The sequence below is a fragment of the Dermacentor variabilis genome, chromosome 3 (genome assembly GCF_050947875.1).
Source record: "Dermacentor variabilis isolate Ectoservices chromosome 3, ASM5094787v1, whole genome shotgun sequence".
Classification (NCBI taxonomy): Eukaryota; Metazoa; Arthropoda; class Arachnida; order Ixodida; family Ixodidae; genus Dermacentor; species Dermacentor variabilis.
Genome location: NC_134570.1, coordinates 65,149,194 through 65,176,322, shown reverse-complemented (window position 1 = coordinate 65,176,322; position 27,129 = coordinate 65,149,194). Strand labels below are relative to the sequence as shown.

General features: G+C 47.2%; 1 protein-coding gene across 3 annotated transcripts in view; it reads left to right on the top strand.

Moving 5' to 3' along the window:
• SK (small conductance calcium-activated potassium channel) overlaps positions 1-27,129 on the top strand; it is a 526,806-nt gene that overhangs the window by 407,121 nt on the left and 92,556 nt on the right. For all 3 annotated transcript variants that reach the window (XM_075685399.1, XM_075685398.1, XM_075685400.1), the window contains one exon: positions 11,099-11,194. In XM_075685399.1, the coding sequence (XP_075541514.1) occupies positions 11,099-11,194 (96 nt within the window). The remainder of the gene's footprint in view (positions 1-11,098; positions 11,195-27,129) is intronic.

The window sequence follows — 27,129 nt, the reverse complement described above, 5'->3', positions numbered from 1 at the left end:
GGTCGCACAATTCGCACGTCCTTAAAAACTTCAGCAAAGCCCTGAAGGTCTTGAGGGCCGAAGCCCGCCTGGACCAGAGTCGTAGAACTTTTTTTTCCGTGAAGGGGCGATTGCCCAGTTTTTCAAACGCAGTCACTAGCACTTTTCTTAATTTACATGTTCCATAACTGATTCCTTAAGTATACAATGGAGGCCATTTTTACCGAGGGAACTTTTACTAGGCTCCAGCGGGCGCTGTCGAAATATGTGACGTCAAGGGAATCTTCTGCGGGACCTTCAAGGGGGCGATGCCAGCTGTCTTTGTACTAATGAAGTCGCCGTTTCTGGCTACTTTTTATCCTGACACCATGCAATCATGTGCACTGCTCTGAATAAAAAAAGGATCATACTACTTCTCCTTCCTTCGCTTTTGCGTCTATTTACCTTACGAAACGTCTGCTCACAGTAAGAAAGGGTTTATCTATATTGCAGGAGGGGAAGTTCTCTAATGCATCTCAAATGATATTTTTTTTTTCATTTCCCTTCAATAATAGCAACAGAAGCCCCTCAACAGAGCGAGGCATCTTGTTTAGGATGTTTTACGCGCGTTGCTTACCAAACGGGAACCCCGTGGCTGCCGCACTCTTAGAGCACAGCTGTCTCCGGAAACTTGTTTCTTCTTCCGGCGTTGTACACTGTCGCGCTCTATTTGCTCCCAGGCAGCAAGATGCGATCTCACGGGGGGACTAACTAATGCAAGGAAGCAAGGAAGCGAGAAAAGGATTAGCGACTTCCGAAACTTGTTCTTCCCGCGATTATCCGGAACGTGAGGCTCCCTCGCCTCGTCTTCTTCTGCCGCTTGCCTGGCAATCTCTTCGGAAGAGGACGACATCTTGGTGACGGTTGGAGCAAGCGGTATGAAGAAAGAGTGGGGCCACGGGAGGTGAGGGGGGGAGGGGGAGGGAAGTGGCGCTGGAGTGAGTGTAAATTCCTTCGCGCCAGTCGTCCGGCGCGTAATTGTTGCCCCTTGACGACAAGAAGCGTGCTATTCGCTAAAGCGCGCCGGAACCGCTGACGCGCAAAACACAGCAAAACAGCAGCAACAACAACAACTACGACAACAGCAACAACAACATCAACGCAACGCTGGGGCGCGCTCGAGTGTTTTCTTCGGTTGGTTCGCAGCCGTCAGAGGGAGGAGGCACACTAGCCAGCCGAGCGGCAAACTATCCGGTGAGTAAGCAAGCGCGACGAGGACGAGAGACGCGGCCGCAATCTCAAGACGACGGCGACGACTCAATCGCGGGGAAAGGAGGCGGCTGGGTCGGTGTACGGATAAAGGCGAAGGCGCGGTGCTGCGAGGAGTAGTAGGGGAGGCAGCGAAGAGAAGGAAAGATGCAGCGGGGCCTGGCCCCGAGCATCGCTGTAGCCCCGTGACGGGAGATGGTTTCTCGCGGCTCTCCAGCCCCTCTGCATTCGCGTGGCAATGGGCTTCTCGGCAGCTCCAAATCAAAGGATAGAAGAGAGATAATAACAAGGAAGACACGAGAAAGGAAAATGATGCGAGAGAAGGATTACTATATGACATTTCCCTCCTCTCCTCCCAGTCCCTCTTTCTTTCTTTCTTTCTTTCTTTCTTTCTTTCTTTCTTTTCATTCTTTTTTTTTCTTGTTTTCTTGTCCAGCTCATTTGCCGAGCACTTCGCTCCATTCACCTTTCTTGGCATCTGCCCTGTTTCTTTCCGTCAGTACAGTATTTTCTATTTTCTTTATTTCATTTCCTTTCTTTCTTTCTTTCTTTCTTTCTTATCTGGAAGGAGAAAAGAAGAGATGCCCACCCCAGTTTGCCTTCTTTTTCTGATATTTTTTTTCCCCCGCGTAATGGTGGCAGTTGCGGCTCCCTTGTTTCGACGCCCCGTTATCGTTCGCCCTTCCAATTTGGGCGCGGATTGCGCCCGATTTTTTTATCGCTCTTGCGCCTCGGGGCGTTCGCGCACGCAGCTCGGTCCGCGCGTGCCACATTAACGCGAATTCGGGCTCCGTTTTGCCCCCCAAACTAAGGAGCCGAAGACCAAGGGGCGGTCGTTCAGAGGCAGCACCCAGAAGTTCGCGATAGGACGATGATGCGCTTCGGTAATGCTTCTCGGCGATTGCAGTGCGATAAGTAGTTTCTCCCGAACCACCACTCTGTTTCTGTTCAGTTTGGTACTAAATCAATAAGCAATAAATAATAAATTTTGTGCTTCGACTACTCCCTTCCATACTGTTCTGTTGCAATCAATCAATCAATCAATCAATCAATCAATCAATCAATCAATCAATCAATCAATCAATCAATGATGTGAGTGCGAAGATAAAGATAATAAAGATAAGCGTGCCAGTGACGGAGTGCTCACTAAACATCACTGTCCACATTAAACGAATATGGGATACACCTTCGCAGTCCTTAAAATTCAGGCACAGGGGAGTGACAGAGAGATGAAGAGGAAAGGCAGGGAGGTCAACCAGGTATCAGTCTCCGGTTTGCTACCCTACACTGGGGATGGGAGATAAGGGTTAGAAAGATGACAGAGAGGAAAACGCAAAAAAAAACAAAAGAAAAGAAAACACGCACACATGGAGACACACACAAAAGGCGTTCCAGTTAAAGACGTTCGCGAAGGCCGCTAGATCGCAGAAAGCGCAATAGCGCTTGCGCAGCCTTCTTCTGTGACGTTAGGTCATCAGGTGCAGGACTGATCCATGTACTAATATGGATGACAGTCTAAACAACCTGTTGAATTCGAGCTCTGTCCACTGTATCAAAGCATAAACGTACCCCTGCATATATAACTATACGGCTGAAGTTTATCACATATATTCTTTGGTTTGAAGCTAAACTTTTCGACAGGATTACCTACCTGTCTGGTTCGGAAGATTGAACAGGACTTTGACTGTGAGTGCAACCAAAACAGATGAATTTAATTCCCTTTTTGGTTGGAGTCACTCTCAAATCCTAAATCTTTGGTTTGCAATACACACTTTAGTTAACTGTATAAATTTCCTTATGTGTGTGCATAACTTATAGACCTCATGCAAAAGTGTCGTCATCTCACGGCGACGCGGCGCAACTAGCTAACCGGTGCCATGTTGGAAGGTTGCACTGGCCGCAAAAGCGGGAGAGCCCGCAGCGCTCACTGCATAGGGTTGCGTTAGGTAATTGTTCTGTGTTTGAATTCCAACATGCGAACTAGCCTTTATCACACCACTATAGTTACAACATTCAAGCAGTCCTTGAGGTAACGTTGCAGCCACACTTCGTGCAATGCATGAAGAAAAATATTAGCTGTGGAAGAGTAGCAACCAATTCATCCCTGCCGTAAAAAGAAAAAAAAAGAAGAAAAAAACGATATTGCCGGTAAATACAACGTGACGAACATTAACACGTTGCTGGTCCTTCATAGCAATAAAATTAACGATCTTTTTCTTTGTTTCCAATCGCAGTAATTTTGTTTGAAAGAAGCTGTTGGCTTCCTTCCCTTTTTTTTAGAAAAAGTCGAGCGTCATAACATTTGCTTAAATACAATTCTACCCGCTTGTGATAAAAATGCTGTTCCTTAACCCCATTGCAAGAACAGAAAAAAAAAAGCTGCATTTTCATGCGCAGGATAAATAAGGGGTGATACAGTAAAGAAAAGCAGATTCCGAGCTTCTGGGGCGGGTTAACACGCACGCACATAAACGACAAAATGGAACTGCAGGCGCGACTCGTAATTTGCGCCATGCACCCATAATGTTTTCGTGTGAAGACTAGCGCTCACTTGCAGGAATTCCCGTCGTAGCCTAATTAAAGCACGGGAAAAGCCGTAGTCATCAAACTGTTGTAGACCAATCGCAACGTTGCGGCAATCGCACTATCCACAGATAGACGCCGAGTAATGGATCTTTTTTTTTTTTTTTTGCGTGTACTCATACTTTTTTGGGGCGTTACCCTGGTCTAACGCAAGATGTCTTGTAAAAAAAAAAACCATGACAATTAGATGTATAAGAACTGAACACATTTGAGGTGATTTATTCGTTTTCCATTGGAAAAATAAGAACTATTTGGCCATCTCGGAGCTGTTTAAGACAGCTAATCGAAGCTTAGTCACAACGTGTGCTAGTCGTTTCTTGAAGCGCTGGTGTTTTGTAGTATTGATTGCATGAGAGCCGTGGAGACCCGTACATGCCGGTAGCTTAGCTACCATAGAAACACTAGCGTGGTCGTGGAAGCATTTCTTTAAATTTTTTATTTATCATTTCTTTTTTTTTGGGGGGGGGGGGTCTAAGAAGACGAACGACGCTTACAGGGCAGTTGAACGGGAGTTCGGCTGTGGTACATTAGGTAAATTCTGGGCACTTTATGCTTGAGTGCTGATGGAATATGGGACATAAACACCCAAATTTTAGAAAAAGTAGCTGGTAATGCTCTAGAAGGAAACGACAAAAAGTAGTATTACACTCCTACACTACATTTACACTATTACACATTACACTACATTTGCGAGACTACAATTATCGCAAGATCTTGCCCAGGCGTTGAAAGAATGGAGAACCACGACCTCGTATGCTTCATGAGGAAAATTACAGTCCGCTTAACCCCGACGATAGCATTACGCGTGTAGAACCGTGCGGCTGAAGCCTCGTTGCCATCCTCGGAATTTACAGTTGACGAGATGTGAAGATTTTTTGTATGATGCTTTCCTAGCCCATTTCGAGTAGAGCATTCTTCGTTAATTTGCCTTCCAGCATAACACATTGAGCTTGATTAGGATTCTGAGTTATGGCGCAGGACGCGCTTCACCCGCTGTTACCGCTGTCGTCATTCCGGCGCACGTGGTGGAATTGCGCAAATCTACCGATAGATGGCACCAGATTTTGCAAAAGGTCCATAGAGAAGCTGAAGAAAAGGGTTGATAAAAAGTATAAAACAATAAACTCGTACACCCCTGATGTGTGTGCATATATATATATATATATATACAGGGAAAGTCAGACATCCAACTGTTCGTAGCAAATTCGTCCCGGACCAGGACGACTTTTTCTTCAACTGTGAGGCTTTTTCTTTCGAGGAGCCCGCATGGATTTCCTTTCTGGCAGTTGCTACGAACGGGTGAATGTCTGATTTCCCCTTTATTAATTACTTCTCTGCACCTTGTGGGTTTCTGCAGAACTATTACGTCAAGCTATATATAATTTTTTTTTACTGCTGCGGTGAGCGTAGAACAAAAAATCCGTGGACACGTAAGCACTTCTTATATTTGCGAATGCCAAAGCATTAATGTCCAATTGAACGCCGCTGAGCCGTCTTTCGTGTTATGAACTCTTCGCGGGGATAGTGAACGCACTGAGACGATCGGCGCGTTTTGCTTTGGCCTTGCATGCCGACGCGCAGTCGGAACGCAGGCGAGAGCTTGCGCCGACAAGCAACGCGGGGATAACAGAGGCTTGGGAGAGCGAGGGTGACTTCGCGTTCGCGGCGATGCCCTCTCCCCTCGCGCAACACCTGGCGCGCTATCGCCGCAGCAGGTGTACCCTTTCGCCCGCTCCGCTCCGTCGAGGAGTGCTCGTGGCGTGGCCTCACAGCCAATGGGAATTTAGGTGCCATTTCGCTGCTACAGAAGCTGGGCGCCGGCTTTCTCGCTCACTGAGCCGTTTTACGCTTTCGCATCAATAAATACTTGCAAGCTGTCAAAACTAAAAATAAAAGCAAAATATTGTAGTAAGGCTTGTTTGTTTTATCAGTGGGCGAAAACACAAGACGTGCATGCTAGATTTCCGGCTCACTGCAGAATTAGCGAAGGTCTTTGTAACGTTGTATTTTTCTTGATTCGCCAGCAGCCCTGGCTAATAATATCTGCGGTTTTGCCATTGGCTTGAATTTGTTCTTGAAACCTGCTCAAGCGTGCGAAATGCTTTGTCAATAGGGCGCCCGGCCTGCTTCGCAAGTGCGTTCACTCAGCCGTGCCTCTCAGTGTCGAATAATGAGATCAATACTGAAACGCACATTTCGCCTCCGGCTTTGTGATACCGCTAAGAGGCGTCGCCCACGAGCTTTGCGTGCAAAACTCTTTTGTTTTTTTGTTTTTTGTTTTTAAGCTGAATAAAATACGAGCTCGACGCGAATTGCAATACTCACGCGAGCGCTTAACGTGCCACCTCGTCTCATAATCACGTGAATCAAGTGCGCATCGCTGACGAAAACGCGTGCCGTTTGTCAACAAGAGAAAGAGAGAGATGAAAAGGAAGGGCGCTCGGCTCCTTCTATTTGTGCGAGCGCCCGTGTCGAGTTGTGTATTTTTTTAGCTACCGAAAACGCTCGTCAGGATGCGCAGCACCCCGGCAGCGCTATAGAGTCAGTAGCAGCAAACAGCGAGGCAAGTTGCGTTCCTCTCGAGTCGCCCGGTTGTTTCTTTCTCTCGCTTTCCTTTTCGGCCTCTCTTGATGTTCTCACGATGGAACAACGTCAAGCTCTTGTTTCGCCATTGCTCGGCCTCTCAAAATACAACACCTCTTCTTTCTCTTCCTATTTGTTTTCCTCTTCCTCCTCCTTCTCTTCGCCCTCGTGTCGTCTTCGTTCCTCATTTCGTGTTTCCGTTGTACTTCCGTTTCTGTCGCTCTATACCATTCATCTCATTGCTTTCCTCCACTTCCTGCGCTTTTGTATTACGCGTTTCCGTGTGGGTAGCGTGAATCCCTGCGTCAGTCGTTTAGCCGTCAGCGGCGCGCTGTCTAAGCGCGACCCGCGCGCACGCTCATCCCACAAAGTGTCCTGGCGCGACGCCAACGAATGCTTGCGCGCGAATTATGCGCGATGTTTTCTCTCCGTCTCTATTTCTCTGTCCTTTGCTCTCTCCGAATGCCAAGCGTGGCATGATAGGGAGTGCGTGCATAGTAGAGTGGTGCGTCGAAAAGACGAGCAAAAGAAAAATTACAACAACGACGAAATTCAAGCCAACTCCTAAACGGTGATGAAGGGGGATGTTCCGACGTACCCGAATCTCCGGACGCACACCGCCAGTTTCACGGCCAGTCGTACGGATTGCGCCGACATCATGCAGCGATAACATTATGCAGAGCGCCCCCCCCCCTTCCCCCCTCCGTGGTACAACATAGCGATCAAGGAATGTTGCTGGAAAAACTAAGTGCGTGGTATTTCCAAGCTGCAGGCTTGAATCTATCTATCTATCTATCTATCTATCTATCTATCTATCTATCTATCTATCTATCTATCTATCTATCTATCTATCTATCTATCTATCTATCTATCTATCTATCTATCTATCTATCTGTCTGTCTGTCTGCCTGTCTGTCTGTCTGTCTGTCTGTCTGTCTGTCTGTCTGTGTCTGTCTGTCTGTCTGTCTGTCTGTCTGTCTGTCTGTCTGTCTGTCTGTCTGTCTGTCTGTCTGTCTAAACTAACTAACTAACTAACTAACTAACTAACTAACTAACTAACTAATGGCTCAATTGCCTGGTTCTCTTTTTCAGGCAGTGACAAGAAACGTATTACCTCTCTCTCGTTATTGATGTGATAAAAAGTGAGGCGTTGGCACGTGGTTACGGCCCCCTGCTACTTCTTTCCTCGTGAACAGAGGGTGTTGTACACATCGTCTACAACGCAGTTATGCTTATAGTTTTATGTAGAAAAACGAGTTTGTTTCAGTAAACGCGCACACAACTGCATAGCAACGCTATGCAACTAACATAAACATCACACAGCCATTCTCAAACCGAATTGGCGGACAAAAATATTCCTAGAATATGAACAACGCTGCCATGTAACACACCACAAGGCGGCAACGCAAAAAAAGAAAAGCGCTGATACCAACAAAATAATAAATATTTATAAAGAGCATTGTAGAAGAATATTTCGGAGCTGATTCTTGAGTAGAGCGTGCCAAGTGCGACCTATGCTTGAAAGAACGGTTGCAGACACAAAGCGAGTGTCACTACAATGCACGTGTGACGGTAGGGGTTCGGCAATTCGGTGTTCACTACGCATGAGCTGGCCGGCACTGCACTTGATAAAGTTCTGGATTGTTGTCCCAAGTGAGCGCAGGGGCAGTCTCTGGTGACAAGAGAAGAAAAAGAATGTCAACTCGATTTCTGCCGTTCATTATTACGCCATAAAATGTTTGGTTGTAAGACATGTAAGCGGCTGCTCTTTATTGGAAAACATTACTTTATTTGGTAGGTTGCAAAGTATGAACGTTTTAATGAACGGATCAATATCAGTTGTTTCAGGGCGAGCATAAGAGTATTTGAAAAGTTTCCAAGTGTCCGCGGTCAGATGAGCGAACACATAAACCACCGGTCCCATACACCGTTACCTAACGCTATTTGGCGAGGTAGCTCAAACAGACATAACGCAAGCCGTTTGTACAAGCGTACGCATATAGTTTCTTACCCTGCTTCTTTCGTGTGCGTGCGCGCGCGCATATGTGCAGCACCGTGAAACAGCCGTTGAAATTTACAGTGGCGCACACAGGCGCATACTTCAGCAAAATTAATCTGAGTCAAATGCAACGCGCGCTTAACTAACGTCACTAGGTTAAGTAACGTTGCGTCTGACTGCACCTAGCCTAACGAAGAGGGAGTCCTAGGTCTGCAACGAACGAAACGAGTGTGATTACGTTTCCAAGTGAAACTGGAGTTCATCATGCACGATCCTGCACCATCTTGATTCCGCTTTGCAATGCACACTTTCCTCTGAGAAACGCGTTGCGCTTACTTTGGCGCGCTCTGCTGGCAACGGTGTGCGCTATGTGCTGTGCATGTTGCCGCCCTCTCGAGTGGAATCGGTTTTTGTTTCGTCTTCTTTCACTTACTCGTGCAGACCTGCTAGCGTCGGAAACTCTCACATTTGGTTCAGCTCTCGCCATTTCACCTTCAATGTACACTGTTAACTACGTCGGACTGCTACAAAAGAAAAAAAAAAGAGAAACTACAATCTTACGGGTGTATACTGCGGAAACGTGCCGTCAAAAGCTCAATGATTCTGCGTTTTCTGTGTTGTAACTGTTGCGGAGCGATGCGTAATTTATGAGGAATCGATATCAGTTTCGTAATCGTAATACGGAAATCGCGTCTCAGCATTTCAGCAGGAATATTACAACACCTGACCCTTATAATATAAGGTTCAGACAGTGAATGAACTTGGCTTCCTTTTTTACTATTGGTTTATGGCGTTCTGTTTTTATTATAAAACCTATACACATCATATAAACAACAATCCATAATCGCAGAACCATGCATATGTCTATGAATCGTAGACAGTTTCTAAGATAACCTGTAGTACATGTGACCCGTTGTTAAACGGGCCTGTAGACTATGAGACGATTGTAGCGATACTTTGTACAGACAGGCTCAATAGATCTCGTAAGTAAACTTTCCAACCTGTGCAATCTAGTAAGCTATCTGGCGGCGAAGCTTCTTTGCAAATGTATTTTTACATGACACTGGCATTTAAGGTGCGTTTGATGCTATTGGGTCCCGTTGCCCGTTGAACAGCACGCCTTGTCAGCTACCGCTGCTTGATGCCTGTGTTGCAGCAGCCAACAGAGTGCGTTTTGAGTTTGCATTTGTGGCCTTTCATCGTATTTCCGTTCAAACACGTCCATATGGAGTGCTGACGATACACATTTTTTGAGCCAATGCGTGGGTATGCAACTTGCAGCAGGACAGCCATCGGTCTGGGTATGCGGGGATATGTATGCGCGGTCGACGTTCCAAAAGAGAACGTCAATCCTTATTCCCAGCATCCAGCTGAACAGGAAAGCGAAGGCATCGCCCCCCCCCCCCCCCCTACCGTCGCGTAGACATCCGTTCAGAGCGATACGGCGCCGAAGCGGCTGCGGTATAAAGTGTCTGCTGGTCGCGCCATTGATGCCTGTGTTCGCCTACGCGTCTGAGGGGCCCTGCTTTGCATTGAGTGCGGTTATGTATCCGCAGCGGTGAAAAATGCTCGCTTGTGTGCCAGCGCGCAACGATACCCTATATTTTCTTGGGACAGAGCTAGTGAGGCTCCCAGCGCGAGCACGAAATAGCACACGCACACACACACAAAAGGAGGGAGCATTTTTCACGACCCACAGCATTTCACGTCTACTTTGTTATATCAAGTGCGTAGCAAAAACAGAAAGCGAAACCGTTGTTTCTTTCTTGGCTTGTGTTGCATATCACGTGTATTTTTTTATGTCAAGTGCATAGCAAAAACAGGGAGCTACACCATTGTTTTCTGGCTTGTGCCGCCGGGAGGAAACTATGTGTTTGTGTGAAAGCTTGGAGAAAGGGTTTCGACGTTTATATCCGACCCTGTCTTCTAGATATTCATGCCTTGGTGGAAGTCTAGTGCTTTTTGTTGTTGTTGTTGTTGTTGCTCTTTTTCTTTTCTTATTTTTACAGCGATCGCGAGTGCGCGCCGCAGCTTTAAAATATGAAGCTGAATGAAGATTACACGACTTACTGAGAATCTTTCGTTGAGGCATTGCAACAGAACGAAAACGCACAAGTTGTTTACCCGAAGTACTTTCTCGTGACGTGAATACTTATCGCAGAAGAAAGATAAACGAAAAATGACCTGAAGTATTTGTTGCGAAGGAAAACGTTTATGTTTAAAACGGAGAGTGAGTGAGCTCTACGCAAGTAATCAGTACATTACACTTTCCAGAAAGGGCAAAAAGCGATTACTAAAGAAAAAGATTACTTGATTACAGGGGATTAGGTGGCGCAGGAAAACGGTGATTTCTCAATTTGCATGCAAACGTTTATAAGCTTGCGGTGCGATAGTTGCAACTTTTCGGATTGATCCGAAGGAAAAATCAAAGAAATGAATGACTTCACGCACATATTGTCGTAGCACCGAGTTAATTAAACACAAAATAGTGCTAATTACCCTAGTGGCTGTAAAGAAAGAGTGCAGGCCAAGGTCAAGGGTATAAAGATAGATAAGATGAGAAATGCTTCGCAGCAAATAAATAAATAAATAAATAAATAAAGAGTTGTAATTGGCGTTTCTATTTCATGACAACCGGAGAAGTCCCCGCATGGCGTGTTAATCGTTCTCTTTTTTTTTTTTTGTTCTCTCTCTTCTCTCTTGCAGAGTTCGGTGTACTCGATGTCGGTAAAAACGCTCATCACTGTTTCCACCATCATGCTGCTCGGTCTCATAGTAGCCTACCATGCCTTAGAAGTTCAGGTGAGTACTCCTAATCGTTTTCCTCGGAGAATCTGGGGCTGGAATAGCAAAGCTTTGCTTTTTCGAATACACTGTCTCTCATAATCTGTCGCAGCTCTGCTGTGCCCTTTGATGGATGTCTGGATGTCTGAACTGGATGTCTTCCACTGTTACGAATCACCCTCGCGTCGGAACGGCTTCGCAAGTCGGGGCCCTAATTTGGTTAGAACGAGCATACGGCAAGCCGATCGTCGCGAACCGACACTGGTTTGTCCGGGTTGTTTCTTAGTAGTAAGAGGTCGTTTTGTGGTCAAATTCTCTCAGCCCGTCGTAACTATGAAAACTCTGCAGGATAGAGCCGAGCAGTATTTCGTTATGTGGAAGGTCCGGCCTACCTGTTAATTTAATTCAGTGGCAAGCTCACTATTCTAAGCTTACGCTACGTCATTCTAATGACTGCACGAAAGCGACGACAACAAATGGGTAGCCTTTCTAAAACCAAGTGGCGGTGCTTCAGCCTTCCAGATGACAATGCGGCATAGTCTCCCAAGCAGGGATATACAAGAAAAAAAGAAAAGCTCACGAAGACAGCAAATGATTCGCATGGAAGTGCACTCGAAGAATGATATCCCGATTCGGCTGCACATTTGCTCCCGACCACAGCGCCCGCGGATATCGGATTACCGGCGAAATCTCGCTGCGCTACACGATATCTCCCCACCCGATTCGGTGCCGCCCACCGACGTCGCCGAAACCGCGCGACAGCTTCGCGGCGTCCGCTTCCTGGTTCCCGCCAGACACGCCAGCGAGCAGTGCGTCATTCCGCCACCCGAGCGAAATCCGCCGCCGGTCGAGGCAAAGTGAAGACCGGGAAGGATGGGGCGGGTAGGCGGAAGCGCGAGCTAGGAGGGAGCTTCTCGTCCCTAGCCTCCCGCCCGCCTGTTCGCTCGCGCTTGCGAGCGTTCGGGAGAACGATTTTGTTTTATTCATCCCCAAATTCCCACACTTCATTCCAGAAACGGGCTCGAGGCGAGTTCTCGGTTTCCCCCTCTGCCCTATATACTCTCCTGCCCACTCTCGAAAAACAGGGCTCCCCTTTCTCGTGCGGACCCTCGAGTACGCACATTCGGGAGCATCGAGCCGATCCCCGGCGTAGTGAGAAGGCACGCACTCACGCACAGACCCAGGGACGTGCTCATCTCGCTAAAAGCGCCAGCCGTCACCCTTTCCCTTCTCGTTCCTTTTTTTTTTCTTCCCGTACTATTTAGTCCCTCCTTCACCCTCTACTCCGTGCTTCACTTCCCTTTCTTCTCGCTCCTCGCTCTCCCCCCGGATAACCCTTTACTCTCGTCCTCGTCCCACCCTCTCCGCCTGTGGCCAGTGCGCGTATTTCTCCGCATCTCCCGTTCCCAGTCCCCTTTCGCTTCCCGCTCCCTCACACTCCCGTTACTCCCGACCTCTTCGCGGGCCGTCTCACAGCCACGGTTTTTATGGAGCCGGCGGCTCATTTTCACTCTGTTTGTGAATATCGCTTAACAAGCGTGCGCGGTTCGCGGGTATAGTATGTGCGCGGCGGCATCGATTGCATATCGCCTGCGAGCGGTCACTTCATCTAGCTTGCTGCTCCGCCTCCGGCTTTACCAGTTTTACTACATTTTCATTTCCTTCTTCTTTCTCACTTCTTTTTCTTCTTTTTTTTCTGTTTTTTTTCGGCTTTGGACCTTTACTCCTCGATTTTTCGCTTGCTTCACTGCCAGCCTGTTTTTGGCTTTCATCGTAAGTGCGTGCTTCTGCCTCAAAGAAACGGAAGCCCCGCGTTAAATATGAACGATGCATAAAAGCGATGGCTTGGTAGTCTCGAAGTAAGCCCCCCCCCCTCCCCCCCCCCTGTTTCGACGAATTGGCTGGCACGTACGTTTGTTGGTCGGCTTCATTTCGTCTTTGTTCTCACTATGGCCTCGTCCCTCTAGCTTCTGCGTACCGATCCTCTTCGCCAGCTTCATTATTCTGCAGCTCTCAGCCGCTAGTTTTATCTTTACGGCTCGCAACTACGAGAGCCTTTTGCCACACGTTATTGTCCACGGTGGTAGAGATTAGAAATGCCTTAACAATGAGAGAAAAACTGAGAGGGGAGGATCGTAAAACATACGGCTTCGAACCGCTCCGTAAACTATGGTGCCGCCAGCCCGACTAGCAAGTATCGCACTGCAGGCGCGAGTTTCGGCTGAAGACGTGTTCTTGCTCTGCGAGGAATGTTCTCGGAATAACTCAGAACAGTTTTGAAAGCGACATAAATTGTACGGCATGATTCGGGAAATTAGGGTGTTTGTTTGTTTGTTTGTTTGTTTGTTTGTTTGTTTGTTTGTTTGTTTGTTTGTTTGTTTGTTTGTTTGTTTGTTTGTTTGTTTGTTTGTTTGTTTGCGTGCCTGAGCACCAGGCTAGGAAATACTTCTTTCTTAAATTAGTCGTCTACAAGAAGGAGGTATGGCGTTGGCCGAGTTCCAGCAACGCCCTCTTAAGAAAGAGTAATGCTCCTTGAGCAGCGCGAGCCATCGCTCGCAGCGCAAATGTGACAAAGTTGCAATCTTTGGCTCCATTATTGTGAGTAATCGCCCTTTTAATATGGGGTTGTTTTTGTTGCCAGAAGGCAAAAACATTAACGTTCCTTGATTCCACCTTTTTTATCATATATATATATATATATATATATATAATTCTTTGAGAGCGGTAGGTTACTTTAACTACCGCACAACGCGATTCTAAGCAAGTTCTTTAGGTGTTATGGCGGTTAGGCACCTTAAAGCTTTACGAATAGATCACTTGCTACTGCGAGTTCTATTTCGAAACTGGTGATAAGGAGGCGGTAGAAATGGGGAGCGGAAGTGTTATAGGTCGAAAAATGTGTTACTTCTACACGGCTGCTCCTATCGAGTGCATTATGCAGCCGTCGTCTTTCTTTCCTTCTTTTTTTTTCATTTTTCTTGCACTTTTAGCAAAAGCACAGCCCCACGATCCATTAGTATGTGTGAAATATATAGGGGTCGCAAAACGGAGCAAAGTGTTGCACTTCTTTATCTTGTTTTTCCACGTATAAAAAGCGCATGTCCTCGCACTAGTGTTTATTGCTTCGTATTTTTATTATCTCGGGCAACTTTCCTTTAATCTTCTTATTATTTATTATGCTGCGAAAGGCGGAAGAAAGCGTTCGTTCCGCCCCCAAATGCAAGGTCAGAGGCGCACCCATTATTGATGTCCGCATGCATGCCGCCTTTTCCGTGCTTACGTCGATGGTTTTGCAGCTTGGTAGCCGGCGGTGTATGAACGACCCATTCCGTGCGCAAAAGCTTCCGTGGCGAGAATGCTGAGCATGCCGGCGTCGTGCGGCGTAAATTGCGATGGCGGCGACGCGGCGGACACCGCATGCATCAGTGTGGCATTCGGGGTCTGTGATAAAAAACAAGCAACAAACATAAAACAAAAAAAGGCAACTCTGATAACAACAGTGGCACAACCGCCGCGGCAATAACCAAAGCCTGCGTAAGGTATCTTGAAGTGCGCTAATATTTCGGACTCAAGTCAGTCTCTTGAGTACACGTCATAGTTAAACTAAAGTTACATTCTGTTTTTTTCACCTCCCAAAAAACTACCATTTGATTAAGAGGAACGCCGTAGTGAGGAGACTCCGGATCGATTTAGACCACCTGGAGTTTTTTTATCGTGCACCCAAATCTGAGGACACGCGCATTTTTGCATTTCGCCACCATCGAAATACGGCCCCCGCGGCCTGGATCGATCCCGCGACCTCCAGCTTAGCAGCGCAACGCCATAGCCACTAAGCTAGCACGTCGGGTCGAGCCATAGTTGAGTGCTCTTAGCCGAGTTCTTTATAGACGTGGAATATTTGATCGATCGATCGATTGATTCATTGATTGATTCTGTTTTACTGGTTTGATGTTTTAAAGAAGCATTTACGGGGCTACAGGGATCAATAACTTGAGGGATCCATAAGGATTTTTGCTGCCCTTGGGTAATTCGACGTGTACTGCAAGTTCGACAACTACATTTCTTTTTTTCGTTTCGCCCCGAAAAGTAGGCTTCCTGGCTAGGAATTTAAACCGCGATCGAATGCTCAGCAGCATATTGCCATGCTCGCTATGTCACCACGGCGGGTCAGTTGCAGTAAATTTTAACTTATTTGCGTAAGTTTACACTTCAATCATGTTATGATGCACGTTTGTGTGGCACACAAGGACAACGTTGCGCGGAGTGGAGAGGGAGCTGAGCATCGGTGACGGCCGCTATGCGGCCCCGTTAATTTTTGCGGGAAGCGGCTCAATTCGAACTCGTCCTCGGAAGAGACAATAAAGATACCGACGACAACAAAGTGCGCGATCGACACAGTCAAGCGAACGGAACACAATCGATGACGCAGCGCGCATAGAGTTATCGAGTCGATCGACGCCGAACGTGTGCCTCCCACGTAGTGATATACAATGCAAGAATTCAACATGAATGGATGATATTTGTGGCATATACCAGATCGTTCATATTGATGCGGAATAATTGATATCTAATTGTCGTGTCTAGACCGCTGCCGTTCGTTCGGGCTACACATCTAGGGCGTAATGAGCAGAAAGGCATATTTGTGCGATAGTTTGGCTAGGTGACTAATATATACTAAAGAAGCTTTTTTTTAATTACTAACTTAGGGGACATGCTGTAGTCGCGAAATTGAAGCCGAGGACTAACTAAGTCACGTCTGCTTAGTAGAAATCCTAAGAAGAGCGCCATTCTCGGTATATGCGACCTTAAAATGTGCTACGAAATACGTAGGCAGCCCAGTTAACAGCCTTTATAAAGTGTTTCTCGAACAGTTAAGGACGATCTGGAACGCCGAGGTACATTTTTTTAGCTAGTTTTGGGCACGAATGTATCGCAAGTGGTGCTAGCTGGCCTTATGATTTCTGCTCGACTTCAATTTTGCCATTAAAACATGAACCCCAAAGTCAATAATTAAGGAAAGATAATTAGCATATTTTAGCTACATAGCGAAATTATTGTTGAAAATTTTTAGCTGCTAATGTCCACGTAGTCATGTAGCCTGTCTGCAAAAATGGCAGGAACCTAGATATTAGAGCATTTTTTAAATTATTCCGCGTAAAAACAAACACAAGGTATATAGGTGCCTCCTTGTACAAAGCTGCGTATCGGGCTTAGTTATGTAATCTTCAGGAAATTTTGTGATATGATGGAGCTGCTCGTTGCAATCCTACCTATTCTTAATACGCTACCTTAAGCCACCTTATTCTTAATTAGATTGCGTCTTGTAGTCACGGTGAGATGAAGCCGCGTCATTGCACTGGCTGCAACCTCCGCGTGCCACGGGTCCGGCAACCATAACTGAAAACTAATTTAGCTGCACTTTTCCGCTCTAATAACTTCTAGACTGAAGTATTCTTGCAGTGCATTCATCGCGCCGCTCTTACTTTGTCCCCGAGTCGTAGCAGAGGATTAGGCTGTGCCTGTATCATGTCGCACGCATTTACGTTTATGAACTAAGAAGAAAGCTGCGTCCTACTTTAACTAGTGTGGTTACACGACGTGTCGTAGTCACAAGAAATGTACTATCAGTGGTCCTTCGCATCATTTTAGTTGTGCTGCATGCCGTGCTAGTTCTACGGAGCGTTGCATTATTGCCTGGTGCAGTTGCGAGCGCGCATTCGGACTCCTTTATTATCAGTGTCACCATCATCATCATGTCGGCACGTCATTGAAACTACAACGGGCACCTGTAAAGCGTGCTCTGTTGCCACATAATCATGCTTGAGGGGAAGCGCGCATTCAATCCCCTCAAGCTGCAGCGAAACAATTGTCCTCTTCTCCTCCAGCACATTGGTATTGCAGCAGAGCACGCTTTACAGGTGCATGCAGAAAAAAGAAAAGAAGAGGCTGGTAAAGGGGAGGAGAATTCTAAGGCGACTTCAACGGCTTTGCTGCAAGCAATTGCGAATGAGAAATATGGCAGTGCAAACACGATATCCTGTCTTTTCTGAGTGCACAGCCTAATATAAACATTAACTGAGGCTGAACTATTCCATAAACTACGTACGGCTTTATCTCCAGAACTCAATGTCAAAAGGCCTTGCATAAAACGTTATTTAGCGAAAGGCTAGAAGTAAGTTCCTTATTTAGAGAAGCGTTTCATCGTACGTTTGGGTGCTCTAATGGTCTAACATACGCATTCTTGAAGGCAGCTTATTACTACGGCTAGACCATCAAATTCAAGGAAACGTACCTCAAAGAAAAGAAAGAAATGCAAACTCCTTTGGGAATGGTAGCTGATCGATACCGTGCTTTTTCCTCGCAAATGAAGCCACTAAGCTTTCTTTTTTCTTCTAAGGGCGTGTTCGTTATTGAAAAAAAAAAAACTCTCCTTTGCTGGTTCAGCTTTCTCGCAACGGTGCTTTCTCATATTCACGAAGAAGTGAAACGGTTTTCTTTTTCTTTAAGCTCACCCTAAAGCTTTACTGCGTGGTCTCTTTACTACGGTTACCACGTAGTCAAAGTGTATCGCCTTCTCACATGCGAAAAAATAAATAACTCTGCGAAGGCTGGTAGAAATCGATAAGAACGCGCGCCATGAATAGCCGTGGGCCATGACGCGGGCGGAAGTAAACAACCTTTCACTTTTACCTGCATATTTGCTGTCCCAGTCATTTCTTTTCCTTTCTATTTTTGGTCTTCTCGTGCAGCCTGCTTTTCTGGCCGTGCTATTGAGTATAAATGCATTTAAAAGCTTGGCGTATACTATCCTTTACCGTTAGAGTGACCCGTAAAATGTTTTTTTTTTATTATTCTCTTTTTTACATGTCACCATTCTATTTCTGCCCCCAGGAAGAGAAAGAAACGGCTGCGTCCACCACATTTTTTCTCCAAATCAACATCTAAAGCAGGGTTGCAGAAGGTCGCTACGATTTATGAATCTGTATCTGACACCAAAAGAAATACTTCTTTGAAAGCACCGGTTTAGCCAGTGTCCTTAACCGGAAAGCCAGCGATACCGTGCACAAACTGAATCTATCGGCTTAACCTCAGGGCTGAAAATGGATGTGAATTAATCCAGGGAAGCACATAGCTCTATCAAAATTGAGCGAACACTGAAAAGGAGAACAGGAAAAGTGCTGACTCATGACCGAAGTCAGTCTTGGAGGTGCATGAAAAACTAATAACGAAATATTTCCTTTCGTTCAGACTCAGGGCAGAGCGGACTGGTGTGAAGACTGTTTTTCAAGTGGCAACGTCAATGACTTCTTTTCTTATGTCGCAGCGTTTCCTTGAGCAGTCAGTTAACTCATGCCGCTAGCGTGCCTAGGCGCTGACAGTCAACTAACCACCGCTACGTTCGGCTAGTGTTTTAAGCGGTAAGGTCGAAAGCATGGCAGGGTGTGGCAAAATCTTGTAAACAGGCGTCCCGCTGCGCATCTAAGTTTCCTTACACAGCGTGGGCGACTTCAAGCTCGCACCACTTTTGAAGATCAGGGTCTCATGAGAAGTGAGGCGAAAGAGCGATGAGTGAAACATGATGCTCATTGTGGCACGAGCCTGTGCCGTCACGTCCGTAGGTCGGCTAAATAAACCAATATCACTTATACACACTATAGAAATATATGTTTAACTTATGCACTCGGTCTCAGCAGACTTACCAAAGTCACGCTCGGACTCACACTCACCTAGATCAAACATAGCCAGGCTCACTAGAACTCGGCAAAAGTAGAATCAGGCGGACTCATTTGGACGCAGACTCATCAGATATCCCGTTCACCGGGCTCACTCGGACTCGGGCTCACCAGATATCCTGTTCGTCGTGCTCACTCGGACTCAGACTCGCCAAACACAAACTCATCCGGACTTAATCAGACTCACCGGTTCCTGTAATTCTCAGTGCATCGACTCGTGAGATAATTCACCGACCTCACGCTGCGTTTTAACTTCTAGCGTGTTGTCCGTCATATTGTGCGGGATGATTTTAACAGGCCGCATTGAAACACAAGCCACAAATATGAAATGGCTTTTGTGATTGAAAGTAAACACAAAAATGAACTGCGAAAGGATCAGGTGTGCCACGCCATAAGGCATAGACTGACCTCGGGATCAAATTCCAATATTTTCTCAATTTCCAGACCCGCGCTGTAGGTTGCCTCGACGCTCTCCTCCGAGCTCCCGCGCACACATAATTAAGCCTGAGCAGTTGCTGAGCAGTGCACAGTGGCGTACAAGTGAAGACCAATCTTGAACATCTATATGTACACATTTGTTTGGTTATACGACCGGGATTACTAGATCGTATCAAGGTGTACATACCTGTGGAGCTGCTTAGCAAAGCCATTGACTCAGGGCTGCAAAGTCTCTTTTGCAGCGGAGCTGATAGCCTCTAGATGGCCGGAATTTTTCGTGTCCGTCACCAAAAAAAAAAAGAAAGAAAGAAAGAAAGAAGAAGAAGATTGAACCGAAAAAAAGTTCATATCTCTTTTGTAATCGGGCATACAACACACCAGCTCAGTATTAATTTCAATAAAGAAAGGCACAAAAGCGTCAAAACTGCATGATGGATGATAAGGCGCCTGTGAACAATGCCAGGCACGTTCCTTCTTCCCGCGTGTGTTTCCCGGAAAATATTACGGTTGCACAAGCTGCTCCGGTGGGAAAGGGGCAACAGCAGTATACGAATTAGGGAGTGACGTCACCAAACTTCATATATAAACCTGCCTAGCAACTCATTCAGTTCGTTGTAAGACCGCTATGGGTAGACCAAGCAAAGTTAAGATTCCCGAAGAGCAGCGTGTGAATACGATGAACGGCGAAGAGTGCGAGATCGTAATGCTCAACAACGGCGTTGTGCTAAGACTAGGCAGGGCAATAAAGCATTTCATATCTCCATCGACAGCATTTGAGTGGTTTTCTAACAGCTTCGCAGGCCATCCACTTTCGCGGGGTCGGAATTGCGAATCAGTTGTTTTTTTTCGCTCGGTGATGTCATGTTTAGTGATCGCTGGCTGAGACAAAAATATATTCTGTTTCTTACGAATGTTTGTACACTCTGTTTAGAGGAAACATCTTTCCACATGTCAGCAACATGCCCTCAAAAACGTGCCCTCCAGCTGAGGCTGTTCCATTTCTTACTATGTGTCTCTTTTGGAACGTTTTCTAACCGCTGAGTCCGCCGACGCTCGACAACGTTAGTTGCTTTCTGAGACCAGAAAAAGAAGTTTAAAAAAAACTTGAAAGACACTCGGGAAATTCGTTTTCCTTCCAGCAGTTATGCTTATCTGGCCTCCGGGAAGAAAGTGGGTTGAGAAGGGGAGGCGAAAAACGGCGACAGAGCCGAACAGCCGAAGCGCTTTAGAAAACGACGTCCCCCGTTTTCGGTACGCGCGCGTACACCTGTTTGCGTTGCCGTCACTGGGTATCGTGCGCGTGACAACCAACAATACTGGGCCTTCCTATACCACTTCGCGCGGGGCCGCCCGGTAGACTACAGCAAGAAATATATTGAATAAGTAAAATATTTCTTTTTTTTCTTTGAGAACGTGCTTCCTTTTTTTGCTGTTCTCTCGCGAAAGTTTGATCCTGCAATTGAATTTTTCTTTATTTTCCTTCGACGAGGCTTATATGGATATATTGCGCTTGCGTAGTGAATTTCGATTGTTAAGAACAAACACAGAGGAAAAAAAAAACAGACTTTGCTCTAAGAACGCCAGCGAGACTGGTCAGGCAGCGGCGTTAGATTTCAACAAGGAATATTCTGGCCTCGTTGTTTGGTAGTTTCAGCGAGCAGAACACAAATTCAATCGCGAAAGCAATGTAAGCCTCCGCTGGTCCCGTCCTTTTCCTTCTTTTTTATTTTTTACCTAGAGATTGGGAGAAAAAACGAGAGACGCCGGAAATGTCCTTACACAAAGCGTTTTTTATTAGCGAAAGATCGTTTCGAGAAGGAGATGCGGAAACAACGTCTTTCTTTTCCCGCCTACGTTTTGCTTTTACGAGCGCATCGAAATCCATTCAACCTCTACTGCCCAAGGAAATAGCGAGTTATCGAACGCCCTCGGACTCTGATTTGAAACAAATACGAAGCATTTAAAAAAAATAAAGAAAACAAGGCGCGCACTAGAATATTCCTTTTTTTTTACTTCTTGAATTTTCAACGTCTTGTTAGAAGTTCGCGTGCGTCGCTTGTGACCGCTGTTGAGGCTTTCGTTTTCACTTTGTATTTCAAGCAAAAAGAGAGAGAGAGAGAGCAATACAAAGCCACAAAGAAGAATCAATAGAGAATTCGGCATCGCGACTCGGCAATCGTAACTCAGTAAGACGAATGTCCAAATAAAGAAATCGAAAAGAAGACAGGGCGAATACTAAGGGGGAAGCAGAGGCGAAGGAGGACACTGGAGCGATCAAGTTCTTGCAGGATTGAAAAGCACCAAGTCCACGAGCCATTGTTCCTATTGCCTCCTTGCACACGTTTCCATGGTGCTCATTCCTACTTTCTCTCTCTCTCTCTCTCTCTCCCTCGTTCTCGCTCTCCTCAAACCTCACTTAAACTCAGCTCTTCGCTGTTTCATGTTGTCCTCCTCCCTCTCAGTCTTCCTGCTTTTTTTTTTCTTTTTCACATATGCAATATGCTGGAGAAACTGACGAGAACACTTATCCACGGTCGATTCGTGTTTCCCGGGACGAAATTCTAATTGGATCTGCCGAGGGCGTCTCCAGCGTCTCCCAGAGGAGGAAGAGAAGCAAGAGGAGGACAAGAGCTCTTCCTAACTCACTCTCTCGTCTTCTCGCGGTGTTTTTCCCATCATCGCATTTCCTTTTTCACCGTATCTTATCTATTACATATTTTTTTTTTTAGACACAGCTTCGGTGGAGTTCAGTTCGCGCGCTTTAGCTTTCACGAAGAATCCCACTCCTCGTCCTTCGCGTTCCCATCTGTGTATTTCTCTTCGAGCGAAACACGCCCGTTTAATCTTACTCCTCCGTCGTTGTCAGTCGAGCCGAGATTGTTACGCGAAGACTGCAATGCGTCGCCGACGGCCGCCGAGTGCACGACCGACGGTCCGCGTCGTGCGTTCTCCGTGGCGAGAGGGAGTTCTCCGATCAGCGGCGGCGGTGTTTAAAACATGAGGCTTCCCCCGCGCTCCCAGATACCTCATACTAGTTCTCTTTTGCCCGCGCCGACTCCCTTTCTCTTTTGATCTTCTCGGTCGCCTTCAGTCGGGTCTGCATCCACCGCTTGACTCCGCGGCAGAAGCGACGTGCGCCGTGATGCTTCTTTCTCGGGGAGTAAAACCGCGCGGTGCTGCGCGAGCTGGAGCTCGCGCTAGCCGCCCGTGGAACGCGATCTCGAAACTAGCTCGTTGCATGAGACAATAGCCGCGTTTACGTGAATGCGACAACTGGCGCGTCGCGTCGCGTGATAGCAACTTTCCAGAACATCGCGTCCACGTAAACGGGGCTAATGCGCAAGGAAAGCGCGTCACATTAGCGCGCCAGACAGGGGTGGATTAAGACGAGGGCAGTGCATGTACACGCGATCGCATCGCATTAGGAATTCTGGGAAATGGAATTTGCTGCACACCTGCCGCGCTCGCCAAGCTGCTGCGCGGCGCGGTGCCGGACGCGTCTGGAAGCGCTGCTTTGCCTTCGATGTGCGACACTGTCCGCCGCCGCCATCGCACCATGGGTGACGTGCTACTCGTAAACGCTGGCGCATCGCATTGCTCTTAATGCGCTAGAAAATGCGATGCGCTACTGTCGCATTCATGTAAACGCGGCTGATGACTCGGGCGTGAAATAAATGCGTTCGTGGGCTGGCCTCTTGAGCTGGCTTACGGTTCGACGCACACGGGGTGCCAGCCAAGTACGAACGGCTCAGAAACAACTTCCTACCACAGTGTGGTTCGTAAGCACGAGCGCCGGCGCATTGGAATAAGCCCAGAGATAGAGTGAGAAGAAGTTAAAAGTGAAGGAAAGGCAGACTAATCAACACATCCGGCCGGCTACTCTACGCAGAGAAAAGGGTGTTATAGGATCAGAAGAAAGAAAGAAAGAAAGAAAGAAAGAAAGAAAGAAAGAAAGAAAGAAAGAAAGAAAGAAAGAAAGAGAAAAAACACTAAGGGCGTCGCTTCCTCCGGAGTGTTACATTGAAACTGCAATCGCTCACTGATGCCTGTCTGCTTCAGGAACCGGAGTAATGCACATATCGCTTTCTGGGCTTGTGAGCCATGTGGCCACGATCCAAGTACTCTTGTCACCGTGAACGACCTTGAATCCAGGTGGTATAAGGTACTGCGGAGTAGAAGGCGCTGGGGACAGATGCAGAGATCTTCGATAGGCTCCTCACATCTTCAACTGTCGCAGGAAGGTGTGTCACTCATCCCAATAAAAAGGAAGGAACAGCCCTTTGCGAATTTGACAACCAGCCACGAACGAATAGCCCAGCAGATTATTAGAGAAGGCCACTGCTGGCAATCGCTGGCCACTGGCCAGTAGTTGTCCCGAACCATTCGTTCGTTAATAAGTGTTCGCTAATTAGGCCTACGGGAACCATATTCACTGAACTTCTCAAACGCGAAAGCACCTCCTTAATGACCGGCGTTATGACGTTCGCCATTTATGACCGGCAGGAAAAGAAAAGTCACACGCCTGCGCCGCACACTTAGAGCAGTCACAGCGTAAGCTGAAGGAGATGCTCCATGGGAGCTCCATTTTCGGCACTACGCAATTGAGGGTCTTCGCGGCGAAGTCTATTCGCGTCGAAGTCTATTCGCGTCGTTTTCACGAGAATAAACTGCACTGTCACCCCGGCGTCGACGGAGAGCTGCGGCTTGTGCACAGCATCTACACGGCGGTCTGCTGAGCCCAACGTTGCCTCTTTGCAGGAGCCACGCACATAGATCTACGATTTGCTTCCTCAGCAGCCGTTCGTACCTTGCGAGGAGATGCCATAACGTATGCCTAAGATTAAGCACAGGCATCGAGACAGCGCGGCGCACATGTCACATCCCTTGACATGGGGCATAATACGATTCAACCGCTACATGTCGTGACACCTGGTGGAACACAACACAACTGCCATGCAAAGTACTTATTGACGCTACGCGGCACCCATCTCACATCGGTGACAAGTGTCACGACACGATTCTGTTGCTGCTGCTGCTGCTGCGGATTATTATTATTATTATTATTATTATTATTATTATTATTATTATTATTATTATTATTATTATTATTATTATTATTATTATTATTATTATTTATTGGTGTCCCCTTTGAAACGGGAGGGTAGCAAATAGCCACCTAGCCTGTTTAAGTTATTCAGGTATGCTATATATGTTTTTCATTCTAGCATTTTTCATCCTAGCATACATCTCCTTAATCTTCCTTTCTTCCTCTTAACTTCTTTAGCCACCTTTTGCCGATACCTAAGCAACTGCAACGTGGCGCGACACCTGGTGAAACAATAAGCAACTGCAACGCAAAGTGTGCTCGTATCGAAGCTACGCGGTGCGCATCTCACATCGCGTGACTCCTCGCGCGCTAGCACGCGTGTATAGGGCATGTTTCCGCAGCGCTCGCGTTGTGAAGTGGTACAGTAGCCGACTCCCGCCCAGAGGACCCGCGCTCGATCCCGGCGGGGAATTGGGTACCTTTAGTGCGAAAGCACTACTAGCCTACCAACCTCGGTTTCGCCTCTGTCTGTGTGAAGCCTCCTCATGTGCTCCTATCCTCACGTGCGTTTCGTACGCACAGCCTCTTCTTTTCACACATACTCCTGCGTGCGTATGTGGGAAATGAATATGGAACGTGAGTCGCCATCGTCGTCGGAAATATCTAAAGAAGAGATTAATCGCGCTAAGCGCAGCGAACAACAACGAGCTTGGAGACAGGGGCAGCGGGAGTCGACCGATGTAGAAGATTTGGCCACGCGATTGCGATTGCAGCAACAAAGAAGACCATTCATCGCGCTGAAGCATGCCAACGAAACTGGCGAAGAACGACAGGAGCGATTGGAGAACGACAATCTGCACAAGCGTGGCAAGCACGGTATCGAAACGAATGAACAGCGACTAGCACGACTAGCGGCGGACGTTGCACACCGGCATCGCAAGGCCGAGGAACGTCGGTATATCGCAACGGCCGTGACGGCCATCTTCAAGCGGGACGTGATCGACCACCCGTTTGGCTTTGCGCGTTCCGTGTGCGACAGACTGTGGCACAAGAAGGACTTGGACTGGGTCACGGCCCACATGTATGCGTGACCTTGGCTTTGTCCGTTCCCAACGTTGAAGAATTCTCTTCGTTTAAGGTGTACAGGACGTGTAAGTCATTGCTCGGCCAAACTGAAGCGCATTTGTATTCTGTGAGCAATGGGTATAAATATTTGCCCGAGCCTGCCCTCCTCCCACCTCTCAACTCCATAGCGGAGCGCATGATTTCCCCTGGCATACTATTCAAGGAAGTGCAAAGGCTGCTCTGTAACACTGGCCAGTACGACGCGTTATCGCCAAACTGTATTTGTGCACATCTAAAATCCTCCCCCTCCTGTGCCCACCGATTAATCCTGTATGCATTATGCAACCTAGTGTGCATGAATATGCGTATCATGCGTACAATAAAACGACAGTTTAACAGCGACATCGCGACGGCGGACGATTTAATTAGCAACCAGTCAAGCAACGGTCTAGCAATGGATAACTTGGTGCAAGAAAATGGCTAATGTGGGCCAAGGAAATCTGCTTTCGCGCGCTATTTCGTGGTTGGAGCAGCGAGATTGTCTGTATTCTTTTCTTTTTTTAATTCCTGGCGATAGCGCAGACGGTCACCGGCGGAAGCGGCGGCGCACAACATGGCCAATCGAAATGGCTGTTGGAATGAGCCCATTACAGCTTACGTCGTAAAAAGAAAGGAAGCAGGACCTTCGCGACAGCTTGTCGAGAATGGCAATCACATGAGAGTGGTTTTGTGCGCACGGGTCCATTTCTGCTGACATTTCCTCTGTTCTGCCGCTCCGCGCTATAGCACTTCCGTTCGTCCCATTTTTCGCCACCCTGTTCTTTTCTCCTATAACACGGTTAGGTAGAGCCAGCGTGTAATCCTCCGTTATTCCATTGTCCTAAATTTAACAGCGACTAAGATGTAAAAAAGAAAACAAAGAAATCAGAACGATGATAGAAAGATAAGTTGTGGCGGTCCCCGCCCACGTGCGCCCTTCTTATACATGGGTACAGCGTTTCAAATCCGGAGCCACTACGCCCTCGTCGACAAAGCGGATCCCACGCAAGGGCGATTCTTAACAAAAAAGGAGAAGGCCCGTTGTTGTAGCAAACGAGATTACAGTGAATACGTTGAACAATACCAAACCTTCCCCTTGCGAACGAAATTTTGTGCGAAGACCGATAAGCCGGCGGCAGCTGTGTGTGTCCGCAACGCTGCACGCTTTTGGAGGACTCGCAGAAACCGACTGCTCGGTCAATGATCCGCTGTGTCGCTCCTTCAATCTTCCATTCTTCGAGAACCTTTCGCTTCGGTGGAATGTGAATGGGGAAACGTGCGCCTTGCTATTACTGCACTCTTGTTCTGCCGGGGCTGCTCGTACGTTCACCCGAAGTACGCCATTCCTGTAGGAAATGTGTGAACGCGGCGTCCACACACACACACACACACACACACACACACACACACACACACACACACACACACACACACACACAAAAAAACACTCGCCTCCGTCAGGTTACCGTACAAACGTCTTTTTAATGGATCCGCCCTCATAGACGCCGAGTTTCCACACTCGAGTGAGGACTTGATGTGCCGCCTTTCTTGCTCCTTTGGCTTCAGTTTCAGTTTATTGTTCTCTCAACGAATACCCTCCATAGTGGTCCTTACGGTAATGAAGTACATAC